This window comes from Aspergillus pseudoviridinutans, assembly GCF_018340605.1.
Source record: "Aspergillus pseudoviridinutans IFM 55266 DNA, scaffold_9, whole genome shotgun sequence".
Taxonomy (NCBI): Eukaryota; Fungi; Ascomycota; class Eurotiomycetes; order Eurotiales; family Aspergillaceae; genus Aspergillus; species Aspergillus pseudoviridinutans.
This window is the reverse complement of record NW_025091289.1, coordinates 536,821-561,450: the sequence shown is the minus strand read 5'-3', so window position 1 is coordinate 561,450 and position 24,630 is coordinate 536,821. Positions and strand designations below refer to the sequence as shown.

Below are 24,630 nucleotides of genomic sequence, written 5' to 3'. Positions count from 1 at the left end.
ACCTAGGCCTCCTCTAGCCAGTATCGTTGGCAAATGATGACCATATACATCTATAGTTGACACGCACCCAGTGCAAGCATACACTAGTCTAGATACAACAGGGAACGAATTTATGAAATGCATAGATAAAAATATCAATAGACAGAATGGGTATTGTGACTATCAATGTGGTGTAACGCCCGCCATATCAACCCAACATGAGAAACCGCTTAACAATTGCAGATATATCTTTCCGAGCAAAGTCAAGAAAAGAGGTGCAGGGACTGGGATTGAGACCCAGTCTGACAACCTCAATCACTGTCCTGGCGATGTCGGATTGCTGGTCGGCCCTGTGAGGAATTCCGGTGGCACTTTCGGCACCCGGGGTGAGTTCGCCGTCTGAGCGGCTGCACGTTGTTGGGCTCTAATCAAGTCACGTTGCCGCTCCTTCTCCCGGTTTGCGGCCGCGCCGCCTGTGAGTCTTCTCATTCCGCTGCGAATCATAGACTCAAGAGACGAAGACCCGTCCGTTACACTTCGGCCCTGATTATTATGGAGGGTGGTCGGCGGTTTGCTGTTAGTCAGTCGCTCATCGAACTCATAGAGCCCGTCTTCAAACTCATCGTCGGACAAAAATGCCGATTCGCTGAAGCCAAGAGGTGGAGTGGAAAACTGTACACTGGACGAGCTTGGCGTATAAAGGTTGTTAGCTGGCGAGGTGACTGAGCGAGCGTGTGACGTGGGCCGCAACGTGTGGCCCGAGACCTGGGGCATCAGCGTATTCGGTGAATAAACACCCATACTATCAAAGCGTTGATTCGGCGGTCGTGATTCAGCGAGGCCATTGTGAAACGATGAGGTTGATGCAGTCCGCGCAAGTGATTTACGCAGGATGGGTGCCGTCTGCTGGTCATAAAGATGCGCGCTTGTGTCCGCATAGGCACCAGTAAAGCCTCGCAACGTTGCGTCTGGCATTACATCGAGTCCAGAGTTTATAGGCTCTGTTTCCTCGAAGAAGTCATCCAGACTGTCTAGCTTCTGCACAATGTCTCCCATGTTGCCGTCCATCTGCGTGTCCATTGATTTCATGGTGTCTGCACGCATGGGGAAGAATGAATCTTTGTATTCATCCGCGTGGAATTCGACTTCCGGTGTGACAGTTTCTTGCACTTCCATTGGGTCCACCTCAGCACAAGTGTAGAATACAGCGTGAACATTATGCCGTGTGACACTTGACTGAGTGGCAGGCATGGGTATGGACCACCCAGTAGGTTCTGGAATGCCATAGAGACTCTGAATCTTCTCATATTCTTTGCGGATGGCCCGAGAGGACGAGGATGAGGCCATACTCATTCGAATGTGATGGCGCTCCATAGGATTTCCGGAAACAGTCATGATGTGATCCATGACTTCTAAGGCTTGAGGGCAAAGATCGGTCTGTAGAAGTCGTAGAAGCGGAGAAATCAGGTCAGGTCCATGCGAGGTCACCTCGGGCCGCCGCATGTCAATCTCAGGTATCAACACGCAGAGGATCTTCATGGTCTTAACGCGAAACCATTTAGCCGTATTTGTCAGGAGGCCCATCAGAAAAATCAGGCTCTGGACGTCCTGACGAGGGAAGTAGTAAGACCGTATCTCTGCAACAATATGATTCAGGAAATCGTTCTCTGTCTTATATTGTCCGTTGGCGAGCCCCAGAAGAGACGCTGCGAGACGCGGGCATCCTTCTCCCTCAGCAACGCGCGCCAACAACGTAGCACGCGCAAGAGTCTTTGGATCATCAACATCCGGCTCGAACTGGCGGAGGAAATGAGCCATATTTGCTAGGATTGTGAAGAGCAGTCTGTCGCTATCCCCAATAAGCGCGTTGTTTGGTAGACCACTTAGTCGATGGAGGACGTCCAATGTGCGATTTAGGGATTCTGAAGATTTCAACCCTTTGTAGACCAAGTTTTGAAGCCCCTCGAAGCCACCTTCCCACTTGGGGGGCTGACCTTGAATGAGCTCGGTAACCACTGCGGGGTCACTCATATCGACACTGTCCAGGAACTTTTCCAGCATTCCAATGCTCTCGATGAATTCCGTCTCGTGAATAGTATTGAGACAAGCGCAAGTCGTCCAGAATAACTGGGGATAACGCAGAAGATCGGCAGGAGCAAGAGAGCTAATGATGATTTTCAGAGTTGTTAGAATTTCCATGGAAAAGGTTTGGTAATCCGCCTCTTCATCCGCGATGGTGTTGGAGAGCCGGGCCAACATGTCTGCAAGCATCCTCGGATTCAGGGACGTTGATATGCAGCGGAATACTTGGAACGACCGACATGCTAGGTGTCGCACAGGGCATGAAGTAGCCCAGTTGAGTGCTTCCTTGGCCCAGAGATCACTGACACCCTCGTATGCGAGGCTGAAAAAATTGACGACCTGACGGGTGACAGTAGACATTGAGGGTGGTACTCTGCTGCCATCGTCCCCGTCCTCTTTGTCATTATTGTCTTCGTACTCCCAAACAACCTTCGAGTCACTCTTCCGTATTGATTCAACGAAGTCCTCGATGCCCTGTCGTGCTGCTGCAGGCGCATCATCGTCGATCTTGGCAGCAATCAACTCGTGGATAAGATGGACCAACATCTCTCTAGCTTGTTCTTGTACCGTGAGCATGTAATGGTCCCATAAAATGAGCACGACGTGAAGCAGTTTGACAACGGCTTCTAATGGAAGAGTAACCGGCGCAACCATTAAATCTACGAGGAAAATAAGTGCCACTTGACCGAGCGAAAGACCTGCTTGCTTATTACCGACGGGAAGCACGGTGCCTAGATCCGCCACATAGGGTAGGCTTTTGATATCCGGCGGAGCTGGGGTAATATCCTTCCTTTCTTGAACCATGTTCTTAGGTACGACCTGCATCAAGAAGAATTCAATGACCTTCGAGCCCGCAGGCGTCCCTGATAAGAAGACGACGACTTGCTTGGCATACTCGACGAAGTTCTGCTCTTTGCGTTCTAAGCAGAGGCTGATGATGAAATCAAGAACCAACTGTACGTTCCCGCCATGGGGTCCTGTTGCCAGTGCCTGCCAGAGGGCTTGCACCTCGTTCGGTAATATGTTGCCACATCGAATAGTGATCTCGAACAAATTGGCCAGAAGCATGTACGACCTAGCCGTTGGACCACCATTAGGATCGATTTGCAGCTCCATGGTTTGAACCCAAGGTAAAATTGCAGCCACCATATTTCGCTGGCTATCAGGGCCCACATTCCGGAAATGCAGCGAAAACTCTGAGAACAAGGTGAAGGCCAAATCGGAGTGTTGTTTTGCTAGCCGCCGGGATGTTTCGAATTGAGCGAGTTTGTATACAGCTGTGGTCTTATCAGAGATGCTGATGTCGAAGTCCTGAAGTCTGGAACTCTTCTGCTGACGTTCTTCTAATATGCGAAGAAGTTTGGCAGATTTCATTCGGATCTCCCGCTTCTGATTTCCCAGCGTGACGAGTACGGCGCCCAGGATTCTCCAGAAGCCAAGTGGATAGTCGGTATGTTCTATCAGCACTTGAGTCACCACCTCAAAGTAACTTTCAAGCGCTTTCGGCCTTTCCGCGACGTAACACATCTCGATTGCTCTCTCTAGTAGGTAGGAATGCTCTTTGTTGTGGATAATCAAGTTCTTGAGTGCTCGTCTACCGATTGCGTGCCACTTATCGCTGATGGTGTTGAAAATGATATCAATCCAAGAAAGCATTCTCCCCACATCGAATTGAAGCACTGAGCCACTTTCCGTGGTGATACTGATTGGCCCAGCCTGTTAAGGATTAGCCACTGACTGAAGGATCACACTCGTTTCAACTACTCACACATAAAGAGGCCATTGCACTAAGAGCCGCTGCGCGGAGATTCTTCTTTTCAATCTCCATTGCAGCTGCTGTGTTCCGAAACTCCCCAGATTCAGATTGATGGGCCATGGCGAATTTTCGCATGTTCTCTTCCCTTTGAGAAATCTGTGCTTGATTAGGCGAGTATCCGCACCAATCTTCCATTAGCGAAAAAGCCGATTTTCGTGACTCGAAAGGGATCCAGTGAGACGGGTCTTTGGTCCGATTAATTCCCTCGAATAACTCTTCCATCAAGCCACAGTAATGGAACCGTAGCCGTTGGAATTCCCAGTCGTTTTGCACTTCAGCATCACTTAGAAAGATGCGCAGATCCTTTGTATAAGTGACGAGGTTATTGACAATCCAATCGTCATTGTACACCTCTGGTTCCCGAAGGAAATGCGAAGTCAACTTGTATACGTGCGTAACCTCTGTGCGCAGGCGATCAGTTTTTCGATTTCGTCTGGGGCTGCTCGGGGATCGATGGTGAACACCAATGCGGATTTTCGCTTCCTCATTGCACGTCGTTACGGCGTATTGAAGAGACTCAAGAAAAGTGCGATAGAGATTCTTATTGATGGAGCCCAGCGCTATCACGATTGCATTCCGGATAGAGGATCGCTCAGCTGACAACAATGGTATCACAAAAGCAAAGAGGCTTCTGGCGGAGCTGATCTTATCTTGTGACTGCTGAGATCCCTTGGAGGATTTGCGCGCATGTTGGGCATTTGCTAGCTGACTTTGGGACTGCGCACCCACGCTGTTGAGGGTGGTACAAGCCATGACTAGATAAAGCTTCCATTGCTCTATCAGAATTTCCGCAGTCATGTTACTTCTGCCCAATGCACGAGCTTGAGCAGGGTCAATGGGGGCATACGGAGGCGGATGTGGACTGTCAGCAAGAGCAGTGATAGTTTTGTGCATCTGGACAAGCCTCGCACAGACGATCTCTCGTCCCAAAGTCACAGCAAACGGACAGGTTTCGAAGCTGATCCTAATGATATTCGGAAATACTTTTGACCACAGGGTCGAGTCGTAGGACACCTCGCTGCTGCACAATTCAATCAAGGTGTTATGCGATGCACTCTTTCTTTTCCCTTTCTGAATTCGGCTTCTTTCGGCAACACTTAACTGTTCATCGTTGACGTTCAGGATTTGATGAGCGTCGGCTTCAAGGATTCTTATAATCCTTGTGTTCTCTTTGCCAAGAGCGCGGTCGAACTCCGTGATCAGTCGAAGTACGGTGATTGCAAAGGCACGGACCCGTCTCGATTGGGAGCAAAGGAAGAAAAGGCCATGAGATTCGATCTCCTCCACGTGTGCGAGGACACTAGAGAGATCCAACTGCAAGGCTCGACTTCCAGTGCCGGACTTATCGACGGGGTCTGTAGCAGCACCTTTGGTCTTTTGTTTGATCTCTTCTATCCAGATCTGCAGCAATTGCACGTACAACCTCAACGTGGACTCAATGTGACCTGGCCCGAGCATGCCTTCATCTGACATAGTGGAGTATCTTGCATCAAAGTTGAAGATAAATCTCGCAAAACCAATAGTGACTTGTTGAGCGTGTGACTGTCGCGCGATTGCCTTCAAAGATTCGGCAGAAGAAGAAGCTATGTTCGACTGAACGTGCGCAGTCCCGGTACAAAGTAAATTAATCAGCGAGTTGAACGGGATGCGATCTGATAAGCAGCGAGGGAGCGCCTGGACCGCCACATGAAGCAAATCGTAGAAACCCTGCCTTTGATCACCAATACTCGGATGATCATCACGCCGTCCGAAGCTAAACGCCTCTGAGATTGGTGTCTTAGGAGTTGTCCCGCCGAACTTCTCATCTAGTGCTGCTTGACCACCAAATGTGTTGTCGCATAGAAGTGTGATCTTGCCAAGGATATCACAAAAACGAGTATAGTATTCCTTGACATTATCGCTTAGTCTGGATGTATTGACAGGCAACGATAGTGCTGTATCTTTATTCTCCATAGAACCGGGCAAACGCGGATCTGTGAGAAGCTGCGGTCGATGTAAATGAGTCGGAGCAGAGATATCAGTGAATGGGTTTGGAATCGAGCCAGTGGGAAACGGAGGGCAGAGTTGATCACAATTCTCAAGGTCCGTTACTATCGCCAGGAAAGATCTGATGCCGATGACCATTTTTTCCGGCTCCATCTGTTCAATTTTGAGCTCTCTTCCAGAAAGGAAAAGGTCCGAGTTTATCAAGGGGAAAATGATGTTGCGGAAACAGACATCGGGATGTTTGAAGCCGATCATGCGAACCAGCTGTATGAGGGGCTCTGCAACTGCGGGATCTGTGCTCAAGTACGACCTTTTGCCAGCTGGCAAGGCTATTCGGGCAACCTCCTCAACTTTTCGGAGGGTCACTGTTGGGGAATCTGTGTAGCGAAAGAAATACGTCCACAATAGGCGACACATAGCTTGCAGGGCTGGGCCCCGCGTTGGACGATCCTTCAATCTTGCAGGAAGACCTTGAACAACTGAGAGCCATTGAGACGAAAATACCTCCTTTGAAGAGACACATAATAGCAGTACGTGAAGAGGAAAGGCAGCCGCCCAGTGACGGGGCTTAGTTAGCATTTGGGATAGGCGAGATTGAACCAAATCCAGGAATTCTTTCCACTTGGGTAAGCTGAGATCGCAGCTCGAACTCGCCGCTACTGGCAAGAGGAGTTTTTCGAAAATGTAACAGTAGGCCTGTTTGACACGCTGCCCATGGGCATTGGCAAATAAGCGTGCCAATGAGCGCATGAAGTCGCATGATTTACTCCAGTTTTCCGAGTAGGTCCTGATACGAAGGTGTCTCATTCCCAAGATCAGAAGCTCTGCTCGAGAGTCACCTTCCTTTGATGGTCCACGGAGCATTTCTTCCTTCTGATACCGCTCAAGTTCTGCTAAGAAGCGACCAGTGACACTTGTGAAGTTCGTCTCGCTCATGATACCAAGCAACTGGGAATAGATCCGCCAATTAGCCATGCGGAGCGGTGACGCTGATATCTGATCCGGATCAACCGTCTTGAGTTGACCAAAAACGATGTCCTCCAAACGCTCAGCCATGTCAATCGTTATGGAGGCTATATTGCTCTGGTTGAATATCTCAATCAAGACTCTGCAAACCAGATACACGGATACTGTCGCACGGCGCTCCGCTAAAACGACATCTTCTTGCCTAGTCAGAATGGTGCTGGACGTCGTAGAATCCGTTTGCGCAGCCGAATCAACAGCGTTCTGGGACGGCTCGGTGTTACGACGCACGATGGGCCCATTATCAGAGGCAGACGGCTTCTGCTAAAGCATGAGTCAACTTCTGGCTTCACCTTCCAGCGTTATATAGGCCAGGGGCTTTATGATCTCGTGACATACTTGACTAGCTTGCTTAGCCATTATAGCAGCATCTCCTTTGGCTTTTCGCCATAGCATTATGGTGTCGATCAACGGTTTTGGTTTCTGTCGTGCGATGTGGCCCAAAGCTGAGATCAATTGATCGAAGTTGGGATCCACGCCAGGGCCGCAAACCTCCTCTACCGGAGCATCCGAATGCCCTAGCTTCATAATGGCTTGATTGACCTTGTTGTCTGCCTGACCGACGAACTGAAGAAGAAGTCAGTACGGTTTTCTAACCTTGTGTACAAAAAATGTTGTGCTCACAGAATTAAAGAGATGGTGCAAGGCATATTCGCCGACAGTTTTGGATTCCGAGTGTTGCTGTCTCGAGTGTGAGCGGCTATGAGAACGCTCCTTCCAGGATTTTCCAGCAGAGTTCATCCTTCTATGCACTGAGCTCGCCAGGTTTGCATTGCCGACTTCGCCAGCATCCTGATCCTCGATGGTACTCAAGGTCCCTTGCAAGATATGGCTCGCCCCATTGCCTCCAGGGCTATGATGATTCGGGGGCATCTCGTTCTGATCCAACCGCCCTGCGCCAGCAATCTCTTGTTCATTTCCAGCGCCGCGGCCGAGAGACGCGATCAACTCGGGACTCAGAGGACTTGTAGAGTTGGAGGAAGCCGCAAAACTCGGATTTCGAGAATGCTGGACGCCATGGACAATCGAAGTCTGTCGGTGGTGACCGTATGAGTTCGAGGGCCTTCTTTCGAGGCTGACATCGTATCCTATACCAGGGCGTGCAGCAGTCGGATCGGGGCTTTTCGAATGAGATTGGCCACGGCGATTATTCTGAGGCTGTAGTGTCGAGGGGGCTAGAGCGGATGTATCGGCTGCTCTTCCCCTCACAGCGGAGGCTTCTCGACTATGAATGGCGGACGCAGGAGTACTCCTTGTAACCAGACGTTCCGGTGGGGAGGAAATATTATGGTGCGACGCGAGACTCGAATCGTCAGGGATGAGGGGCATTGTCGTTGGCTGGATGAGCATAGCTTTACTCGTCGGATGTGATGCCGCTACATACGGGATCAGACGTCAGTAACTTGCAGTCCACGTTCGAATAATACCATGTCGGAGGATATATGACAATAAATCCCATCCACTTGTTCGATCAGATGTGCGAGCCCGGCCAAAAAGGAAAGCGTTTCATGTGGTGAGACTGATCAAGAAAAGGTCCGAAAATGCGGTCACTTACTACTATTGTGCTGTGTCATGTTATTTAGTCCGCAGTCACGCCGTGCTGGTGCTCATATTCACAAGAGCAAAAGACTTCACAGGTACTTGTGAGCAGCCCATTGTTGCTCAGCGGCCCTGGAAATAGAAAAATTGATGGTGTTGGTGGTAGTATGAAGACGTGAATTTGTTGCGATAAGCTGTTTGGGCAGTTGTTGTTCGTGACGGCGACCGACAAGGCTCGAACACGGAGTTCTGATGGGTCCTCGTCCACATCATGACCGATCGGCTCAATGGCGCTCATATGAAACTCATGCTCTACTCAATTTGTGGATGTGTGATTCATAGGGCTCTCTAGTAACTATTTCATCGGTCTCATCTGTCCAAGGAAATTGTGAGAAGCCTGCTTCGGTATGTTCTTTCACTCTACAAAGATGCCGAAGTGGCGGTCGAACCTATATATTCCCTCGCCGATTTGGAGTACTTTACATTGCTCCATCCTACTAAGTAGAAGGAGTCAAACCCTTAAATTTTAGGATTCCTCTCTATGGTAATCAAACCAACCAAACAAACCTGACTCTTTGTTGCCCTAGAAAAAGCCAATGAACCCATGTTAATCGCGCATCAGCTTCTCATATTGTATTCTCAACGGTTGCTATTCTAGTGGAATGGGATTGCCAGCTGAGTTTGTCCATATAAATATACTGCCACTGTTCGAAATAGACAAGAGCAAAGGGCAGACTTAATATGCTACATCCTCGGGTAACGGATAGAATCCGGCAAGTTGAGGAAAATCCAGGACTTCGTTGATATCTACGGATAGGTTCCAAGTTCAAGTGAATACACTTGTGGCTTTTAGTAGGGGTAGGCTCTTACATGAGGCTGTTCTGGTTCTGCGTTACACAACTTTGTTTCTTATGTCTACAGGGTACATATAGGACCCAGTCAGGCTGCCAAATAACAATATGAAGTGCACTACTCTGTATTAAGTAAACTTCTGGTAAGAACCAAATGGTTTAAAGATTGAATCACTTATTCGGAATACATTGAACAATTGAACCTTCTCAAATAATAGGTAGCGCCTGCACGGTGCGGAATCCTCCCGTTCTAACTTCCGCTGACACAGAAGCAATACCCAGAGGACCAACTTCCACAAGTTTCTGAACGACGGAAATGATCAACATCCTGCTGTTGAAGCGGCTCAAGGTCTCCGGGGTTCCAGTTGACAATAATAATACCTACCTACCTTAGTGGTACGGAGAATCTATCACAGAACTCTCGATCTGATAGGTCGATATCCGATAACAAGGCGAGGTCTCGTTTGCAGAATAACGCTTCCATTCTCTGTTCATTTTGTAAAGGTACCAACTGTCAGTGGATGCGAGGGCGAGGAAATCGAGGGTTGAGAATCGGGCATTCATTATTTGTTCTGATGAGTTGATAACTCAGGCATTATTGTAACTGTAGTATCACAACTAATCTGTCTAGTGTATGCTCGATATATCTATGAGGTGTAAGAATAGGCAGTGCACTACCCATACCGTTCAGTACGGCCTCAAAGTCTTCCTCTCTTTATGCTCGTCTCTCTACTCGATAGACCGCACTTAAATTGTGGGACAGACGTTGCAAAACACCATTTCAAAGGCGGAACTCGGCTAGCAACGCTTTTCGGCAGGATTAATCGGGAGATTTCCCCATACGAAGCCAAACAGATCCATGTGGGCAACCCGCCAACTCCAGCGGATACGCCACCTCCAGTCTCTAGGTTGTGTCGATTGTATTTGTAGATATCTGAGGGACCGAAGTTCCCTTCCGATCCAGACCTTATCGGTAGCCGAAGGTTTATCGCAACTGGAAAGGAAGTACTATATAATAGCCTTCCTTGGTCTGTTGCCCGCCTCCATGCAAGGAAAATCCTGATGGAAGACAAAGGAATTCCTATTTCTCAGTATTCTTTCGAGTCCTCGGCAAGCCTGGACCCTTCAACCTTTTTTTCCCTTGTGTGCTGTTCATCACGTGTGAGCATATCTTCACTGCAGTTTCTACCTTGCGATCGCCCGCCACTATCACCGCGGCCATCCCCGGAAGACCGGTGACTATCATCCGAGAGGCCACGCTTACTCGAATTGTTAAGGGGCGGGAAGAAACGATACCATCTACGCTGATTCCGCTCCGAGTTATGTGGTCCGATTAGCTGAGGACAAGGGCGTTACTCTTACTCATAATCTCACCATCCTTCTCTCTGACTTTCTTTTCGGACTGTCAATCTCGTTCTCTCCCCGTTGATGAAGACCGCCACAGTCGCGTGATTCTACATTCTGAATCCTTAATTTCTTCTTTGGTTACTTTTTTTTCTTTGGCTGGACACGGCTTGGAGATTGAGGGGGTGTTGACCTTTCATTACTTTTCCCCTCTCTTTTCTGTTCTGTCCCTCGTCTAGGGACGGATCTGCTGGCTTGAACAACAATCCAACATGGCGCAACTCGACACTCTTGATATTGTTGTCCTGGTAGTGCTCTTGGTGGGCAGCATTGCCTACTTCACCAAGGGCTCCTACTGGGCCGTTCCCAAAGACCCCTACGCCACCGCGAATTCCGCCATGAATGGCGCCGCCAAAGCAGGTAAAACTCGGGACATCATCCAAAAGATGGAGGAGACCGGGAAGAACTGTGTGATTTTCTACGGTTCCCAGACTGGAACTGCCGAGGATTACGCATCCCGACTGGCAAAGGAAGGTTCCCAGCGATTCGGCTTGAAGACCATGGTCGCTGATCTCGAAGATTACGACTACGACAATCTGGATAAGTTCCCCGAGGATAAGATCGCTTTCTTTGTTCTGGCTACCTACGGTGAGGGCGAGCCCACCGACAACGCGGTCGAGTTTTACCAGTTCATCACCGGTGAGGACGTCGCTTTCGAGAGCGGTGCCTCCGCTGACGAAAAGCCGCTCTCCTCGCTCAAGTATGTCACTTTCGGTCTTGGTAACAACACCTACGAGCACTACAATGCTATGGTTCGCCACGTCGATGCTGCTCTTACAAAGCTTGGTGCGCAACGCATCGGCACCGCTGGTGAGGGTGATGACGGCGCTGGTACAATGGAGGAGGACTTTTTGGCCTGGAAGGAGCCCATGTGGGCCGCTCTGTCGGAGTCCATGAACCTGCAAGAGCGCGAGGCTGTCTATGAACCGGTTTTCTCTGTGGTTGAAGATGAATCTTTGAGCCCCGAGGATGATAGCGTCTACCTTGGCGAGCCGACCCAGGGTCATCTCAGCGGCAGCCCCAAGGGTCCCTACTCTGCGCACAATCCTTACATCGCTCCCATCGTCGAATCCCGTGAATTGTTTACCGCCAAGGATCGTAATTGTCTTCACATGGAAATTAGCATTGCTGGCAGCAACCTCACTTACCAGACCGGTGATCACATCGCTGTCTGGCCTACCAACGCGGGCATTGAAGTCGATCGTTTCCTCCAGGTCTTTGGCATTGTAGAGAAGCGCCATACTGTTATTAACATCAAAGGTCTCGATGTCACTGCCAAGGTTCCCATTCCAACCCCTACCACTTACGACGCGGCCGTTCGCTTCTACATGGAAATCTGCGCCCCCGTCTCGCGTCAGTTTGTTTCCTCTTTGGCGCCATTCGCTCCCGACGAAGAGAGCAAAACCGAAATCGTGCGCCTTGGTAATGATAAGGATTACTTCCATGAGAAGATCAGCAACCAATGCGTCAACATCGCTCAGGCTCTTCAGAACATTACCTCGAAGCCGTTCTCTTCTGTCCCGTTTTCGCTGCTTATCGAAGGCCTCAACAGGCTTCAGCCTCGTTACTACTCCATCTCGTCTTCCTCCCTCGTTCAAAAGGATAAGATTAGTATCACAGCTGTCGTTGAATCTGTCCGCTTGCCTGGTGCGTCCCATATAGTCAAGGGCGTGACGACGAATTATCTCCTGGCCCTCAAGCAGAAGCAGAACGGTGATCCCTCGCCCGATCCTCATGGGTTGACATATGCTATTACTGGTCCCCGTAACAAGTACGATGGTATTCACGTCCCGGTTCATGTTCGCCACTCCAATTTCAAGTTGCCTTCTGATCCCTCCAAACCCGTTATCATGGTTGGACCTGGTACTGGCGTTGCTCCTTTCCGTGGCTTCGTCCAGGAACGAGCTGCTCTGGCTGAAAAGGGCAAGGATGTTGGACCTACCATTCTCTTCTTTGGTTGCCGTAACAGCAATGAGGACTTCTTGTACAAGGATGAGTGGAAGGTATGTTTGCAGTCTTCTTGTGAGCACATTTGGACCCGGTTTGCCTAACTCTTAATAGGTTTACCAAGAGAAACTTGGAGACAAGCTCAAGATCATCACTGCCTTCTCTCGCGAGACCGCGAAGAAAGTGTACGTTCAGCACCGACTGCAAGAACATGCCGACCTTGTTAGCGATCTCCTAAAGCAGAAGGCCATCTTCTACGTCTGTGGAGATGCAGCCAACATGGCGCGGGAAGTCAATATTGTCCTTGGTCAAATCATTGCCAAGTCTCGTGGCTTGCCCGCTGAGAAGGGTGAGGAGATGGTGAAGCACATGCGGAGCAGCGGCAGCTACCAGGAGGATGTCTGGTCGTGATTTTGGCCTGTTCGACAGTTTCGTCTACCTTTACTAATGCTTCTTGTCATGACATTTCCCTCTTCTCTTTTTCTCTTTTTTTCTGACGCCTAGATGATATCTGCATATATACACCGCCTGGTTTGGTTCTTATTCCTCGTTTTTAGGCGTGTTTTAATGTATGCATGTTGCTCTGTTTTATGATTGAATAGGGTCGGCTCTATAGGAGATGGCTGCCACCATCAGCTTCAGCAGCTATCATTGATTGCGAGGGATAGAGGATGGAGACATCAAAGAGGTGACAAGGGACTGAATGAATGAATTCCAGGATATTCTCGAGTCTATATTGACACAGTGAGATTGCACAAAAATGGCATTACTCGGTCAGCTCGCGTGTTGGCAATTGCTTGCAAATAGAGATTTCAATAATAATGTAGAACTTAGATCACAACTGTTGTTGTTTCTTTTTGAGGTTGTTCAAGATGTACCTTAGTGCGTGTCGGCCATAGAGTCGGAGATAAAAGAATCAGGAATTGATGGAACCCGCAAGCAATCGTCATTCCGCAACTCGACGTTCGGGCCCGATATGACCCAGGCAGCTAAGGTAGTAGCTCAAGTGAGCTTTTCCATCTTCCTGCATCCCCATTCGAGCCAGCATTCGAGCATCAGTATCATTAACCTGAAAAGGAGCGATGCAGATTATTGCTATATTTTCTCCACTTGATCCAAGATTGATCTAAATCTTGTCGCTGGCTGCGCTTGTCTCCTACCATCCCCGCAGTTATTGGCAACTACCACGGAAAGCCCGATCCCGGAACTATTGACAGTCGTGAAGACTGCGAGTCGGTACGATGGCATACGTCGTACCAATTCATCGGGCGAGCAGCATTCGTCATGCTCTCAAGCTGAATTTCTTGAATTCGGAGGAGGACTGTCTGGTTGTCGCGTTGGTGACCCTCTAGTATCGGGGACTGATATCGAGCTATCAGATGGATATCGGCTGACAGGTTTTTATTTGCTGATAACAGGAAGTCTAATCGGCTCGAATTCTACTCTCCCACCCCAGATGGGTTGGATCTTGTGGCCTCGTGCGCCATCTATGCGAGGGTGACGATGCTGGCTCGCCTTCCCGCCCCGGCTAATTCCTCTACGGACCATCTATTCGTTGGCACAGACCGGTACACATACTTCACGTTATCTTGGGACAGTTCAGAAAAGCGAGTCTGCACGGAACGGGACTATGTCGACATATCGGATCCGTCATCACGGGAGTCGCAAACGGGGAACCGATGCTTGATCGACCCAAGCGGACGGTTCATGACCTTGGAGATATATGAAGGTGTTATTGCAGTCATACCGATTATACAACTGCCCAGCAAGAAAAGAGGGAGGGCCGTCGCCTTGCCCTCAGGCCCGGATGCCCCGCGAGTGGGAGAGTTGGGTGAGCCGACAACAGCAAGAATTGAGGAGCTGTTCGTCCGCTCGTCGGCGTTCTTGCATGTGCAAGAAGGACTTCCACGCCTGGCTCTACTGTACGAGGATAATCAGAAAAAAGTCAAACTGAGGGTGAGGGAATTACAGTATCATGCGGCGACCGGGAGCAACAGCACTGCAGACGCTACATTCGGGGAACCGGCGGACTTTACACAAGACCTGGAACTCGGGTCTTCCCACCTGATTCCAGTACCTGCTCCGTTAGGTAACTTCCCATGAACTCTTTGTTGCTCTCGGACTAGTTGTTTTCCATGCTAACATAGACAGGGGGTCTTCTCATCCTCGGGGAAATGTCGATCAAATATGTCGACGCAGATAATAACGAAATTATATCCCGCCCGTTGGATGAGGCGACCATTTTCGTGGCCTGGGAACAGGTGGATAGTCAGCGGTGGCTGCTGGCTGACGATTATGGGAGGCTCTTCTTTTTAATGTTGGTCTTGGACTCTGACAACCAAGTCGAGAGCTGGAAGCTAGACCATCTGGGCAGCACATCCCGCGCATCCGTCTTAGTATACCTTGGCGGTGGTGTCTTGTTCCTGGGCTCGCATCAGGGAGACTCTCAAGTACTGCGCATCAGCAATGGATCGTTGGAAGTTGTACAAACCCTGTCAAATATCGCGCCGATATTGGACTTTACGATAATGGATCTCGGCAACCGCTCGAGTGAAAGTCAGACCCACGAATTCTCGTCAGGGCAAGCAAGGATTGTCACTGGCTCCGGCGCCTTTGACGATGGAACGCTCAGGAGCGTCCGCAGCGGAGTTGGAATGGAGGAGCTGGGTGTGCTAGGTGACATGGAGCATATCACGGACCTGTGGGGCTTGCAGGTAGGAAGTATCGGCGATTTCTTGGACACACTTCTGGTCACTTTCGTCGACGAGACCAGAGTGTTCCGTTTCAGTTCCGACGGCGAGGTCGAAGAGATGGATCAGTTTCTTGGGCTGAGCCTTTCAGAAAGCACTCTTCTGGCGGCCAATCTACCCGGTGGGCGAATATTGCAGGTCACTGAGCAGAGGGTGCTCATCGCAGAGGTAGAGGGTGGAATGGTTACTTACGAATGGACTCCACCGAATCAGCTCGTTATAACTGCCGCCTCTGCCAACGATGACTCGATCGTTCTTGTTGCAGGCGGCGAGCTTGTGACGGTCTTGGATATTACCAACGAAGTCCAGGTCGTAACGCAGAAAGATTTTGGGGCAGATAGTCAGATTTCTGGAGTCACAGTACCCTCATCGCCGACAGGGGTCTGTATTGCCGGATTTCCTCAGCTGGCAAAAGTCTCGGTACTGAAGCTTCAGGATCTGTCCGAGCTTCATACGACATCAGTCGGCCTGGCTGGTGAAGCTTTTCCTCGTTCTGTTCTCGTGGCGAACGTGCTCACGGACAGCCCGCCTACTCTCTTCGTTTCCATGGCGGATGGCAGTGTAATCACTTACTCATTTAACACGAATGACTTCTCATTGACTGGCATGACCAAGCTAATACTGGGCTCTGAACAACCTACTTTCAAAAAATTACCGAGAGGCAATGGCTTGTTCAACGTCTTTGCTACTTGCGAAAACCCTAGCATGATCTACGAATCAGAAGGGCGGATTATATACTCTGCAGTAAACTCCGAAGGCGCCTCCCGGATATGCCATTTCAACTCGGAGGCCTACCCAGAGTCGATAGCAGTCGCAACATCTCATGACTTGAAAATCGCTCTCGTTGACAAGGAGAGAACAACACAAATCCAAACACTCCCAATCGGGGCAACGGTCCGACGAGTGGCGTACTCGCCTTCTGAGAAAGCTTTCGGTATTGGTACCATCGAACGGAAACTCGTCGACGGAGCAGAGATCGTCAAAAGCAGATTCGTACTTGCTGACGAGATATTGTTCCGGCGCCTCGACGCTTTCGAGCTGCGGCCAGAGGAGTTAGTGGAAAGCGTCATCCGTGCGGAGTTCCCGGCGGGAAAAGGCGCAAACGACCGAGATGAGGTCAAAGATCGATTCATTGTTGGGACAGCGTACCTGGACGATGAAGGGGACGAGTCAATCCGTGGTCGTATCCTAATCTTTGAGGTTGACAATGGCCGAAAACTGACTCAGGTTGCTGAGCTACCCGTCAAAGGAGCCTGCCGAGCATTGGCCATGCTTGGGGACAAAATAGTGGCTGCACTCGTCAAGACAGTAAGCATTCATTCTCTCTTGGTCCACCTCCTTCCAGACTGAAGTACTAACGTTCCACCAAGGTCGTTGTATATAGAGTCATCAACAACAATTTCGGCGCCATGAGACTTGAGAAGCTGGCCAGTTATAGGACCTCGACTGCGCCAGTGGATGTAACGGTGACAGGCAATTTGATCGCCGTCTCTGATCTCATGAAGAGCATGTGCCTCGTGGAGTATAAGGAGGGCGAGAACGGCACGCCAGATACAATGACTGAAGTTGCGCGCCACTTTCAGACTGTATGGGCCACCGGTGTTGCCAACATCGCACCAGACACTTTCCTGGAGAGTGACGCTGAAGGTAATTTGATTGTCCTTCATCGTAACACCACTGGTGTTGAGGAGGATGATAAGCGTCGCTTGGAAGTGACGGGTGAGATTTCGCTGGGTGAGATGGTCAACCGCATCAGACCGGTCAACATCCAAAAATTGGCTAGTGTGGCTGTCACTCCGCGAGCATTTTTAGGCACTGTGAGTTTCTCCCTTGTCTTTGCCAACCAATTCTGCGAGACGACTGACGATTCAATCCCAACTACAGGTGGAAGGCTCTATTTACCTATTTGCTATCATCAATCCTGACCACCAAGACTTCTTGATGCGGTTGCAAGCGACAATTGCAGGAAAAGTCGAATTGGTTGGAAATATGCCATTCAATGAGTTCCGGGGCTTCCGCAGTATGGTGCGTGAGGCTAAAGAACCGTACCGCTTCGTGGATGGAGAGCTCATTGAGCGATTCCTCACTTGTGAGCCGAGTGTGCAGGAAGAAATCGTCAGTACAGTGGGCAAAATGAGTGTAGACGAGGTAAAAGGGATGATAGAAGCACTCAGAAGGCTGCATTAGATATATCTTTTGCTTGGTGCATTTCTACGGATCCATCTTAGAATGAGCTCCCCTTGATGATACGTTGACCAATTGCATATGGCTTGATGATAGAATAGTGACATTGAATTTTTGAGAACATAGTCGGAGTACGTAATCTATGGGCACGTATAAAGACATAAGCCGTGCTGTCCGTGTCGTCGCTGGTACGTGAACAGAGCCTCAACAACAGAACATGAAGATATGTCAATTATACAGCGGGTGAAAGAAAGCGGACATTAAGAGGAATAGCAGGAATAAGCCCAAGAGCAACGTGACCAGCTTCGAAGTCGACGAACGGCACTGAAAAAAAAGAGGTTTACCTCTCACTCCTTCTCCTCCTGCTTCTTCTCATCCTCCGATTCACTCCAATCAAGCAATTCCATGACCTGCTCCTCTGACAACTTCTCCGTCCGGTGCTCCGCTTCCCGTTGCAGCTCCTTCATAAACTTCTTCTGGCGCTTCCTTGCGTTCTTCCCCCACTCGGGCACACCACTGGCGGTAGCAAAGTCCTCGCCGGTCTCGATCTCATCGTCAGTGTTCTCAACCTCGCCTAGCACTTTGCCGCTACCGGTGGCGCCACCGCGCAGTGCATTAGCGGACACCTTTGCTTTATTCTTTCTCGTGGCCTCTCGCTCTGCCTTTTCCTTCTCCAATTGCTTCTTGCGGTCTTTTTCGTGCATCTTGCGGAACCAGGCTTCGATGTACGGACGGATGAGAACGTAAACGACGACGGAGACGATGACTTTCGTCCATCGCTTGGCGGTGAGTTCGGCGAATGATGTGTAGAGATTCCTGAAGAATCGTTTGAAGAGCGTTTCGAGGAAGGTGTAGAGTTGGCCGAAGAAGTCGTTGAGGGCGTCGGATACGACGGAGGAGGATTCGGTGGACGCCATGGTGAAGGATGATGTGATCAACGGTCTTATCTCACTCTTGCGAGTTTTGGAGTGAGGTCCCGTAGATGGTTAAACTTGAGCAGAAATTGAGAGAACAGAGAAAGGAGAAAAAAAGAGGTATCCCAGTCCCGCGAAGAAGCGGGTCGGAGGGGAAGGTGGTATGGAGTACTCCGTAGAAGAGATAAGAACCGCTTTCGCTGCGGGATTTATTGCCCCCAAAAGCAAGACACAAAGTCCAAGGCCTGCTAATCTTGTCACAGAGGACGCACAATCGAATGGTCTTGCGATTGAGCAAACACCTTGGAAAAGGAGTACCTGCAGTCTTGATAGCTCTTTGATGAGGAGAATTCCGTAAAAGGTAATATTCTTTTGCGGGTTAGCGTGATCTACGCCGCAAGCACGTGACAGCAACCAAACGCGAATGGGCGTCTGAAGCTCAAGGACGCGTCTATCTTTAATGTAGTATATGTGGACACTCTCGTGGGATCAGAGAACCAGTTAAGCGAAAGAGAGTCGTTCTTAGCTGTACAAGCATTTGCATAGCGGCCTTATGTTCTGGCCACGACAATATGGATCCAAACGAGGAAGTCAGCCTTGAAGAGGTACGCCATATCTAGATCGCGCCCTGGTGTATGCTTAGGTTGCTGATTTTAGTGATCTAGCGTTTGAAATCCGCTCTTTGGCTTTCCATTGGAAAGATTGTTGACGAGGAAACCATCAAGCTCGGCGTCAACGCTACGCCTCAGTTCATTGGAGCTTTGACAGAAATGGTCTGGGCTCAAATTGGTATGTGTATCCTGTCAGTCTGCTTGTCTGCACCCCAAGTCGCTACATGCGGAAGACACCTGTCTGATATACATGATCCGCTGTGGATCCGAGCTGATGGTGTCTGATTTACAGAAACCGTTAGCCAAGATCTGGAGTTCTTTGCCAAGTGAGTTATTTCCTCTGGTCTTATTGACGAGCGTCATTGTCTTGCAATTTCGCTTCGTGCATGGATGCTTGAGAGTAGGATTTTTCCTGTATGCCGGCTGACATGGTGCCTCCACCGATGCAGACATGCCGGCCGTTCTACGATCAATGTCTCTGACGTGATGTTGCTTGCGCGCCGCAACGAAGGGCTAGAATCAATTCTTCGGGCTTTCGTTGATCAGCAGCGAGAAGAGGAATCATGATCCGATGCGTGCAATAGTGCATTCTAATGCATGGGTCTTGCACATATCCGGTCGATAAGCTCGATTTCTATTGGTGGATCAAATAAGCTGCCAGTCAAAGATTTCAAAGATTCACCAGCGTCAATTGCAAAAGGTAAGGTACTTTTGAACAGTTTTCGAGTAATCTGATGGCTGAATTACTCATGGTCAACCTAGCGGATGTATCTGCGCCTGTCAAGTGTGGGAGCCTGCCAAGATATCTCCCCAGTTTCATGATGACGCCACTTCCCCACATCTATGCCCGCATAAGATACTATCGCTTGCAAGGCCACTGGAATCCGATTTGATAGACGCCACTGCTGCCATTACAGCGTCTGCTTCGCTGCGGGTGACTTGGGCTCGACTACTTCCTTGATATCAGAAAGTTTGCCTGTGTTCCGTCAGAACCTCTCATGGTAACATAGAAAGAAGTGTATTAGCGAATTGGCCGCGTCCGCTGTCACCATGATCTGATAGTCGCAAATGAGATCTCGGAGCCATGGATGCACCTGACGATTCATATCATCGATGGTGTAACTATGATCAATCGACGATTCAGTATGTCTGCCAATCAAATACGCCATCCAATGTACATAACTCATATGAGCCTCTTGAGGTTCTAGCAGACCATGCTTAGGATATTTGATATAATCTAACGTCATTGCAACGTTCTTTGAGAATTGTCCTTGCTTCAACGACAATCTTCACTATATATTCTTGTAGAAGTCATCATGGCCCAGCTCCTTATTTGGAATGATCAGTCAAACCTTCAATTTCGACGCTGTTATATGAGATTGTCAGCAAAGCCTCTGGTCGTTCCCGGAGGTTAACATTAGAACAGATAAGCCCTCAAAATGCTAAACACTACAATTGACTCTGCGAATACGGTACGAACTAGACTCAAGACAACACCTACAATGAAGTCGGTTCGCTTCCACGGACCTGGCGATATCCGAATCGAGGAAATTGACGAGCCAACCTGTGGCAAGGGCCAGGTCAAGGTAGGTGAGATTCTACCAAAGCAAACGAATTTCACTGATATATTGGGAAATATAGCTGCGGCCAGCGTTCGTGGGGATATGTGGCAGTGGTAAGTCTGGCCTGCACTGATTCAAGCTTCGCAGATGCTAATTCGAAAAGACCTTCATGAGTATAGTGCTGGCCCCGTTCTCATCCCAAAGGAGCCACACAAGATTACGGGGACTTCCTATCCTGTGACATTGGGTCATGAGTTTGCAGGCATCATTGAAGAAGTCGGCGAAGGGGTAACGCAGCTATCGCCTGGACAGCGAGCAGTGGTTCGTCCAACGATCTTCGACCGACAATGCTGCTCCTGTAAACTCGGCTTTGAGTACTGCTGTGAGAATATTGGGTTTATTGGACTATCAGGTAAGACGCGCCCGATTCGGATACGCCGGGACCCTGAAACTGAACAGTTGCAGGATATGGCGGCGGAATGGCGAAGCACACCGTGGCGCCCGCTGAGCACTTTTATCCGCTTCCTGACAATGTGTCTCTCGAGGCGGCAGCTCTGATTGAGCCGCTGGCCGTGGCCTGGCATGCCGTCAACCTATCCCCGTTCAAGGGAGGGGATAACGTCATGGTTATCGGAGGAGGTCCGATTGGGATAGGAATTGTACAAATCCTGAAGCTTCAGGGAGCCAAGAAGATCATGGTAGCCGAACTACTCGACAACCGCAAGAAGTTCGCCCTCAAGTACGGAGCCACAGACATTATCGACCCTCGCACATGCGATGTACCAGAGAAAGTGCGGGAGTTGACAAATGGCGTGGGCGCGGATGTCATCTTCGACACTGCGGGAGTGGAGGTCGCCTTGGACGGAGCCATCTCTGCATGCCGTGTCCATGGTACTATTGTGAACATCGCCGTCTGGGAGAAGCGACCTTCTATACGCGTGAACGAGTTGATGTACCATGAAGTTAACTACACCGGCGCAGCGCTGTATGATGAGAGCGCTTTCCGAAATGTTATCCAAGCACTGAACTACGGTACGTTCACAACCGCCTGAGGTTGAGTCATCCCCAGCTGACACACAAGTTCTAAGGTCAATTGAAACCCGAAGGGATGATCACAGCAAAGGTAAGAATGGACGAGGTGGTAGATAAGGGCTTCAAGACGCTTCTTGAAGATCGTGGTGAGCATTGCAAGATTCTGGTTGATGTACAGGCATCATAACTGTATTCCCTTCCTTTCGCATCCACAACTGTCGCTCTGTCTTCCCACAGTTTCGCTCCTGGAGCCCGTTGGGACTTCATTCTATGTACCATATACACAATTGAATCATGACGATGCGATGATGTTCGACACTCAGTTTTGGTGGGAGCCTGAGGATGGCTGTGCACCGTGGCTGAGACCTTTCTGATGTGGCTCAACCTGTATTACCTAATTGAACGCGTCAATTTTTGCTGAAAAGTTCCTCTTCCGGATACACTAAAAATAATCAGAAGCTTTTTTCACGTGTAACMAGATCAGAGCGTCAGATACTTTGGGTGAACCTGGGATGACGGAATGGAATCATGGAACCATGAAGGGCACAGCATTCGGAAGCGAACATTAGCCTAAGGGACCTTGACTCTTGTGGGCCGGCTAAGGCTTAGTCCTCCACCGTAAAGACCAATGAGGGAACAAGGGTCCAAGTAGTGACATCAACAGGCTACCCTTCTAATAATGTCGACATGGAGAGCTTTTCCTTTGCCGCTCCAGCTTCCAATCACTATCAAGTGCTCGTCATCATCTGCGGATCCCCATCATGATCTTCTGGATCCTCAACGGATGGTGGCCTGTGAGAAGCTCTTATCGCTGGTTTTGGGGTCCATTATCTCCTTGGCACCCAGTAAATGCCTCCACCGATCTTCATGCCACAACACCTTGTCCCCTGGAACTTATTACAAGTGCAATCTTGCTGCCTTCGAGGGCTGCATCTTTTCAAACTCTGCACTCTTTTATTCTCCCTGAAGAATCCCATTGCCTGCAGCGCTTTTCTGTGAGGTTCGCAGTTCCACGAATCGCCTTTACTGGCTGTCTTCTTTAGAATAGCTCTCGCCCGGTCGAATTCCATACTTACCATCGACTGTTTATTTACGACCTCTCGCCTAGTCGCGAGTGAGAAACCGTCAATATGGGAGCCGGCGGCGTCGTTCTCCGCTTTTTCAATCTAGCCATCCGTGTTCTTCAGTTCCTCGCTGCCGCAGTCATCCTGGGAATCTTCTCATACTTTCTGGCTGTTCAGAGCCAACATAACCAGCACATTCCAACATGGATGAAGGCCGTGGAGGGTCTTTCCGGCGCGGCAGCTTTGTACGGAATCCTCGGATCACTCTTCACCTGCTGCGTGGGCGGGATTGCCTTCTTCGCCTTCCTGGCTATCGTCCTCGATGTGTGCTTTATCGGAGCGATGATCGCCATCGCCGTGATGACCCGTGACGGAACCCAGTCTTGCTCCGGGAACGTCAATACTCCCCTGGGCTCCGGCGCTGATAATGTCGACAGCGCATCTGGCGTCCGGCTGGGCTACGCATGCATGCTCGAAAAGGTCACTTTCGCGGTCTCAATTATCGGAATGTAAGTCGCGACACGCTTCTCTAGCCTGTCTGTCAAGGTTCTTTACTAATCTGTGAACTACCAGTTTCCTCTTCTTGATCTCAATCCTCTTCCAACTCCTCTACGCCCGCCACCACAAGCGCGAGAAGCGTTTCGGCCCTTCCCCGGCAAACGGGTACACCTACGGCACCCAACGCCGCGGCTTCTGGCGCCGCAACAAGCGTACCCCGGAAACCGCCAGTGCAGACGACATGCTTCCTGGTCACCCGACCCCTCAAGACGTGGAAATGGGCGATAAAGCCGAGAAGCCCGGCGTCTTCGGTGGTCGCTTCTTCTCGCGCAACAATAACGCTGCGGCTAATGGCGCGCCGAACACGGTGCAGAATGGTTATGGTGGCTCGGCCTATACCGGCACCTATTGATCACGGTAGTCTTTGTGCAGTTCGGTTTCTATGGTGTTGGAGATGCGCGAAAAACACGCTTATATGCGTGGATAATATATTTGACCGAGCCTCATTTGCTGAGTGAACTTGGAATTCAATTCTACTGGAGGAGATCAGGTCTATGATTGAATGAGCTAGTTGATGATACCATTTCTAATGCATGTACACTTTGCTGTATCGTAGTTGCTCCTTGGAAGTGGTACGATTGATAATTTGACATTTTTTGGACCATATTACATTCATCTACCTAGAGCAGCGAACGCAGGGCAGATTAATAATTAACCAATTAAAGGCCCTTGGCAGAAAGTACACGAGAAATAACGAGACCGACACTCAAAAACTGAAACAACCTCTCACATACAGCAACCACAAGACACAAACTAAATTAAGGATGGTATGTGCAGACACCGAAAAGCCAAAGGCCGTTTGCAAATATTAAGGAAAAAAAAAAGGGAAGACTGATAAAAGCCTAGATACGCTCGATAACACCGTGTCTGCAGCGCGTGCCGGCGGCAACAGGTCCCATCTGAACAGGTTTGCCCCAGTCGCACTTGGCCCATGTCTGACCGTCAGGCCCGCACAGGATCTCGCCCTGAACGCAAGTCTCCGGAAATTCTTGCGCGGCCGCAGGCTCGGAGGAAGGCTTGGGCTGAGGGGCATGCTCGGCTTCGGGGTTGTCCTTGGACTTGGGTTTGGGAGCAGACTCAGGCTCAGGCTTGTATCCAGACTCAGCAGCCGCTTGAGAAGACTGAGGCTTATACCCAGACTCAGCAGTGGACTGAGCAGACTCAGGCTTATACCCTGAGCCTGGGGCAGACGCAGCAGACTGAGATGACTGAGGCTTGTACCCAGAACCAGCAGCTGACTGAGGGTTGTACCCAGAACCGGCGGCCGACTGAGATGACTGAGGGTTGTAACCAGAACCAGCGGCCGACTGAGATGACTGAGGGTTGTA

The 24,630-nt window shown here is 49.9% G+C and overlaps 8 protein-coding genes across 8 annotated transcripts in view; 5 read left to right on the top strand and 3 right to left on the bottom strand.

The window, feature by feature from the left end:
* Positions 1-294: 294 nt before the first annotated feature.
* Positions 295-8,215, bottom strand: Asppvi_011019 (putative cell morphogenesis protein (PAG1); the record flags this gene model as incomplete). Its single annotated transcript, XM_043306855.1, has 4 exons — positions 295-3,777; positions 3,830-7,150; positions 7,226-7,453; positions 7,511-8,215. The coding sequence occupies 4 exons, from the start codon at positions 8,213-8,215 to the stop codon at positions 295-297; spliced, it is 7,737 nt and encodes a 2,578-aa protein (XP_043162790.1).
* Positions 8,216-10,892: 2,677 nt separating this feature from the next.
* cprA (NADPH--hemoprotein reductase cprA) lies at positions 10,893-13,038 on the top strand (the record flags this gene model as incomplete). Its single annotated transcript, XM_043306854.1, has 2 exons — positions 10,893-12,683; positions 12,742-13,038. The coding sequence occupies 2 exons, from the start codon at positions 10,893-10,895 to the stop codon at positions 13,036-13,038; spliced, it is 2,088 nt and encodes a 695-aa protein (XP_043162789.1).
* An 830-nt stretch (positions 13,039-13,868) lies between these two features.
* Asppvi_011017 (DDB1/RSE1 family protein) lies at positions 13,869-17,564 on the top strand (the record flags this gene model as incomplete). Its single annotated transcript, XM_043306853.1, has 5 exons — positions 13,869-13,963; positions 14,046-14,716; positions 14,779-16,685; positions 16,748-17,194; positions 17,262-17,564. The coding sequence occupies 5 exons, from the start codon at positions 13,869-13,871 to the stop codon at positions 17,562-17,564; spliced, it is 3,423 nt and encodes a 1,140-aa protein (XP_043162788.1).
* A 344-nt stretch (positions 17,565-17,908) lies between these two features.
* On the bottom strand, positions 17,909-18,478 carry Asppvi_011016 (uncharacterized protein; the record flags this gene model as incomplete). Its single annotated transcript, XM_043306852.1, has 1 exon — positions 17,909-18,478. One exon carries the CDS (start codon positions 18,476-18,478, stop codon positions 17,909-17,911), a length of 570 nt encoding a protein of 189 aa, XP_043162787.1.
* Positions 18,479-19,047: 569 nt separating this feature from the next.
* On the top strand, positions 19,048-19,653 carry Asppvi_011015 (CENP-S family protein; the record flags this gene model as incomplete). Its single annotated transcript, XM_043306851.1, has 4 exons — positions 19,048-19,080; positions 19,141-19,264; positions 19,379-19,412; positions 19,536-19,653. 4 exons carry the CDS (start codon positions 19,048-19,050, stop codon positions 19,651-19,653), a joined length of 309 nt encoding a protein of 102 aa, XP_043162786.1.
* An 872-nt stretch (positions 19,654-20,525) lies between these two features.
* On the top strand, positions 20,526-21,867 carry Asppvi_011014 (uncharacterized protein; the record flags this gene model as incomplete). The annotated part of the gene is made up of 5 exons (XM_043306850.1): positions 20,526-20,672; positions 20,728-20,761; positions 20,812-21,060; positions 21,114-21,680; positions 21,737-21,867. The coding sequence occupies 5 exons, from the start codon at positions 20,526-20,528 to the stop codon at positions 21,865-21,867; spliced, it is 1,128 nt and encodes a 375-aa protein (XP_043162785.1).
* Positions 21,868-22,810: 943 nt separating this feature from the next.
* Positions 22,811-23,654, top strand: Asppvi_011013 (uncharacterized protein; the record flags this gene model as incomplete). The annotated part of the gene is made up of 2 exons (XM_043306849.1): positions 22,811-23,253; positions 23,318-23,654. The coding sequence occupies 2 exons, from the start codon at positions 22,811-22,813 to the stop codon at positions 23,652-23,654; spliced, it is 780 nt and encodes a 259-aa protein (XP_043162784.1).
* Positions 23,655-24,144: 490 nt separating this feature from the next.
* Asppvi_011012 (putative extracellular protein) overlaps positions 24,145-24,630 on the bottom strand; it is a gene marked incomplete at both ends in the record, with an annotated part of 3,986 nt that continues 3,500 nt past the window's right edge. The window contains one exon of the mRNA XM_043306848.1: positions 24,145-24,618. Coding sequence (XP_043162783.1) covers positions 24,145-24,618 — 474 coding nt within the window. The remainder of the gene's footprint in view (positions 24,619-24,630) is intronic.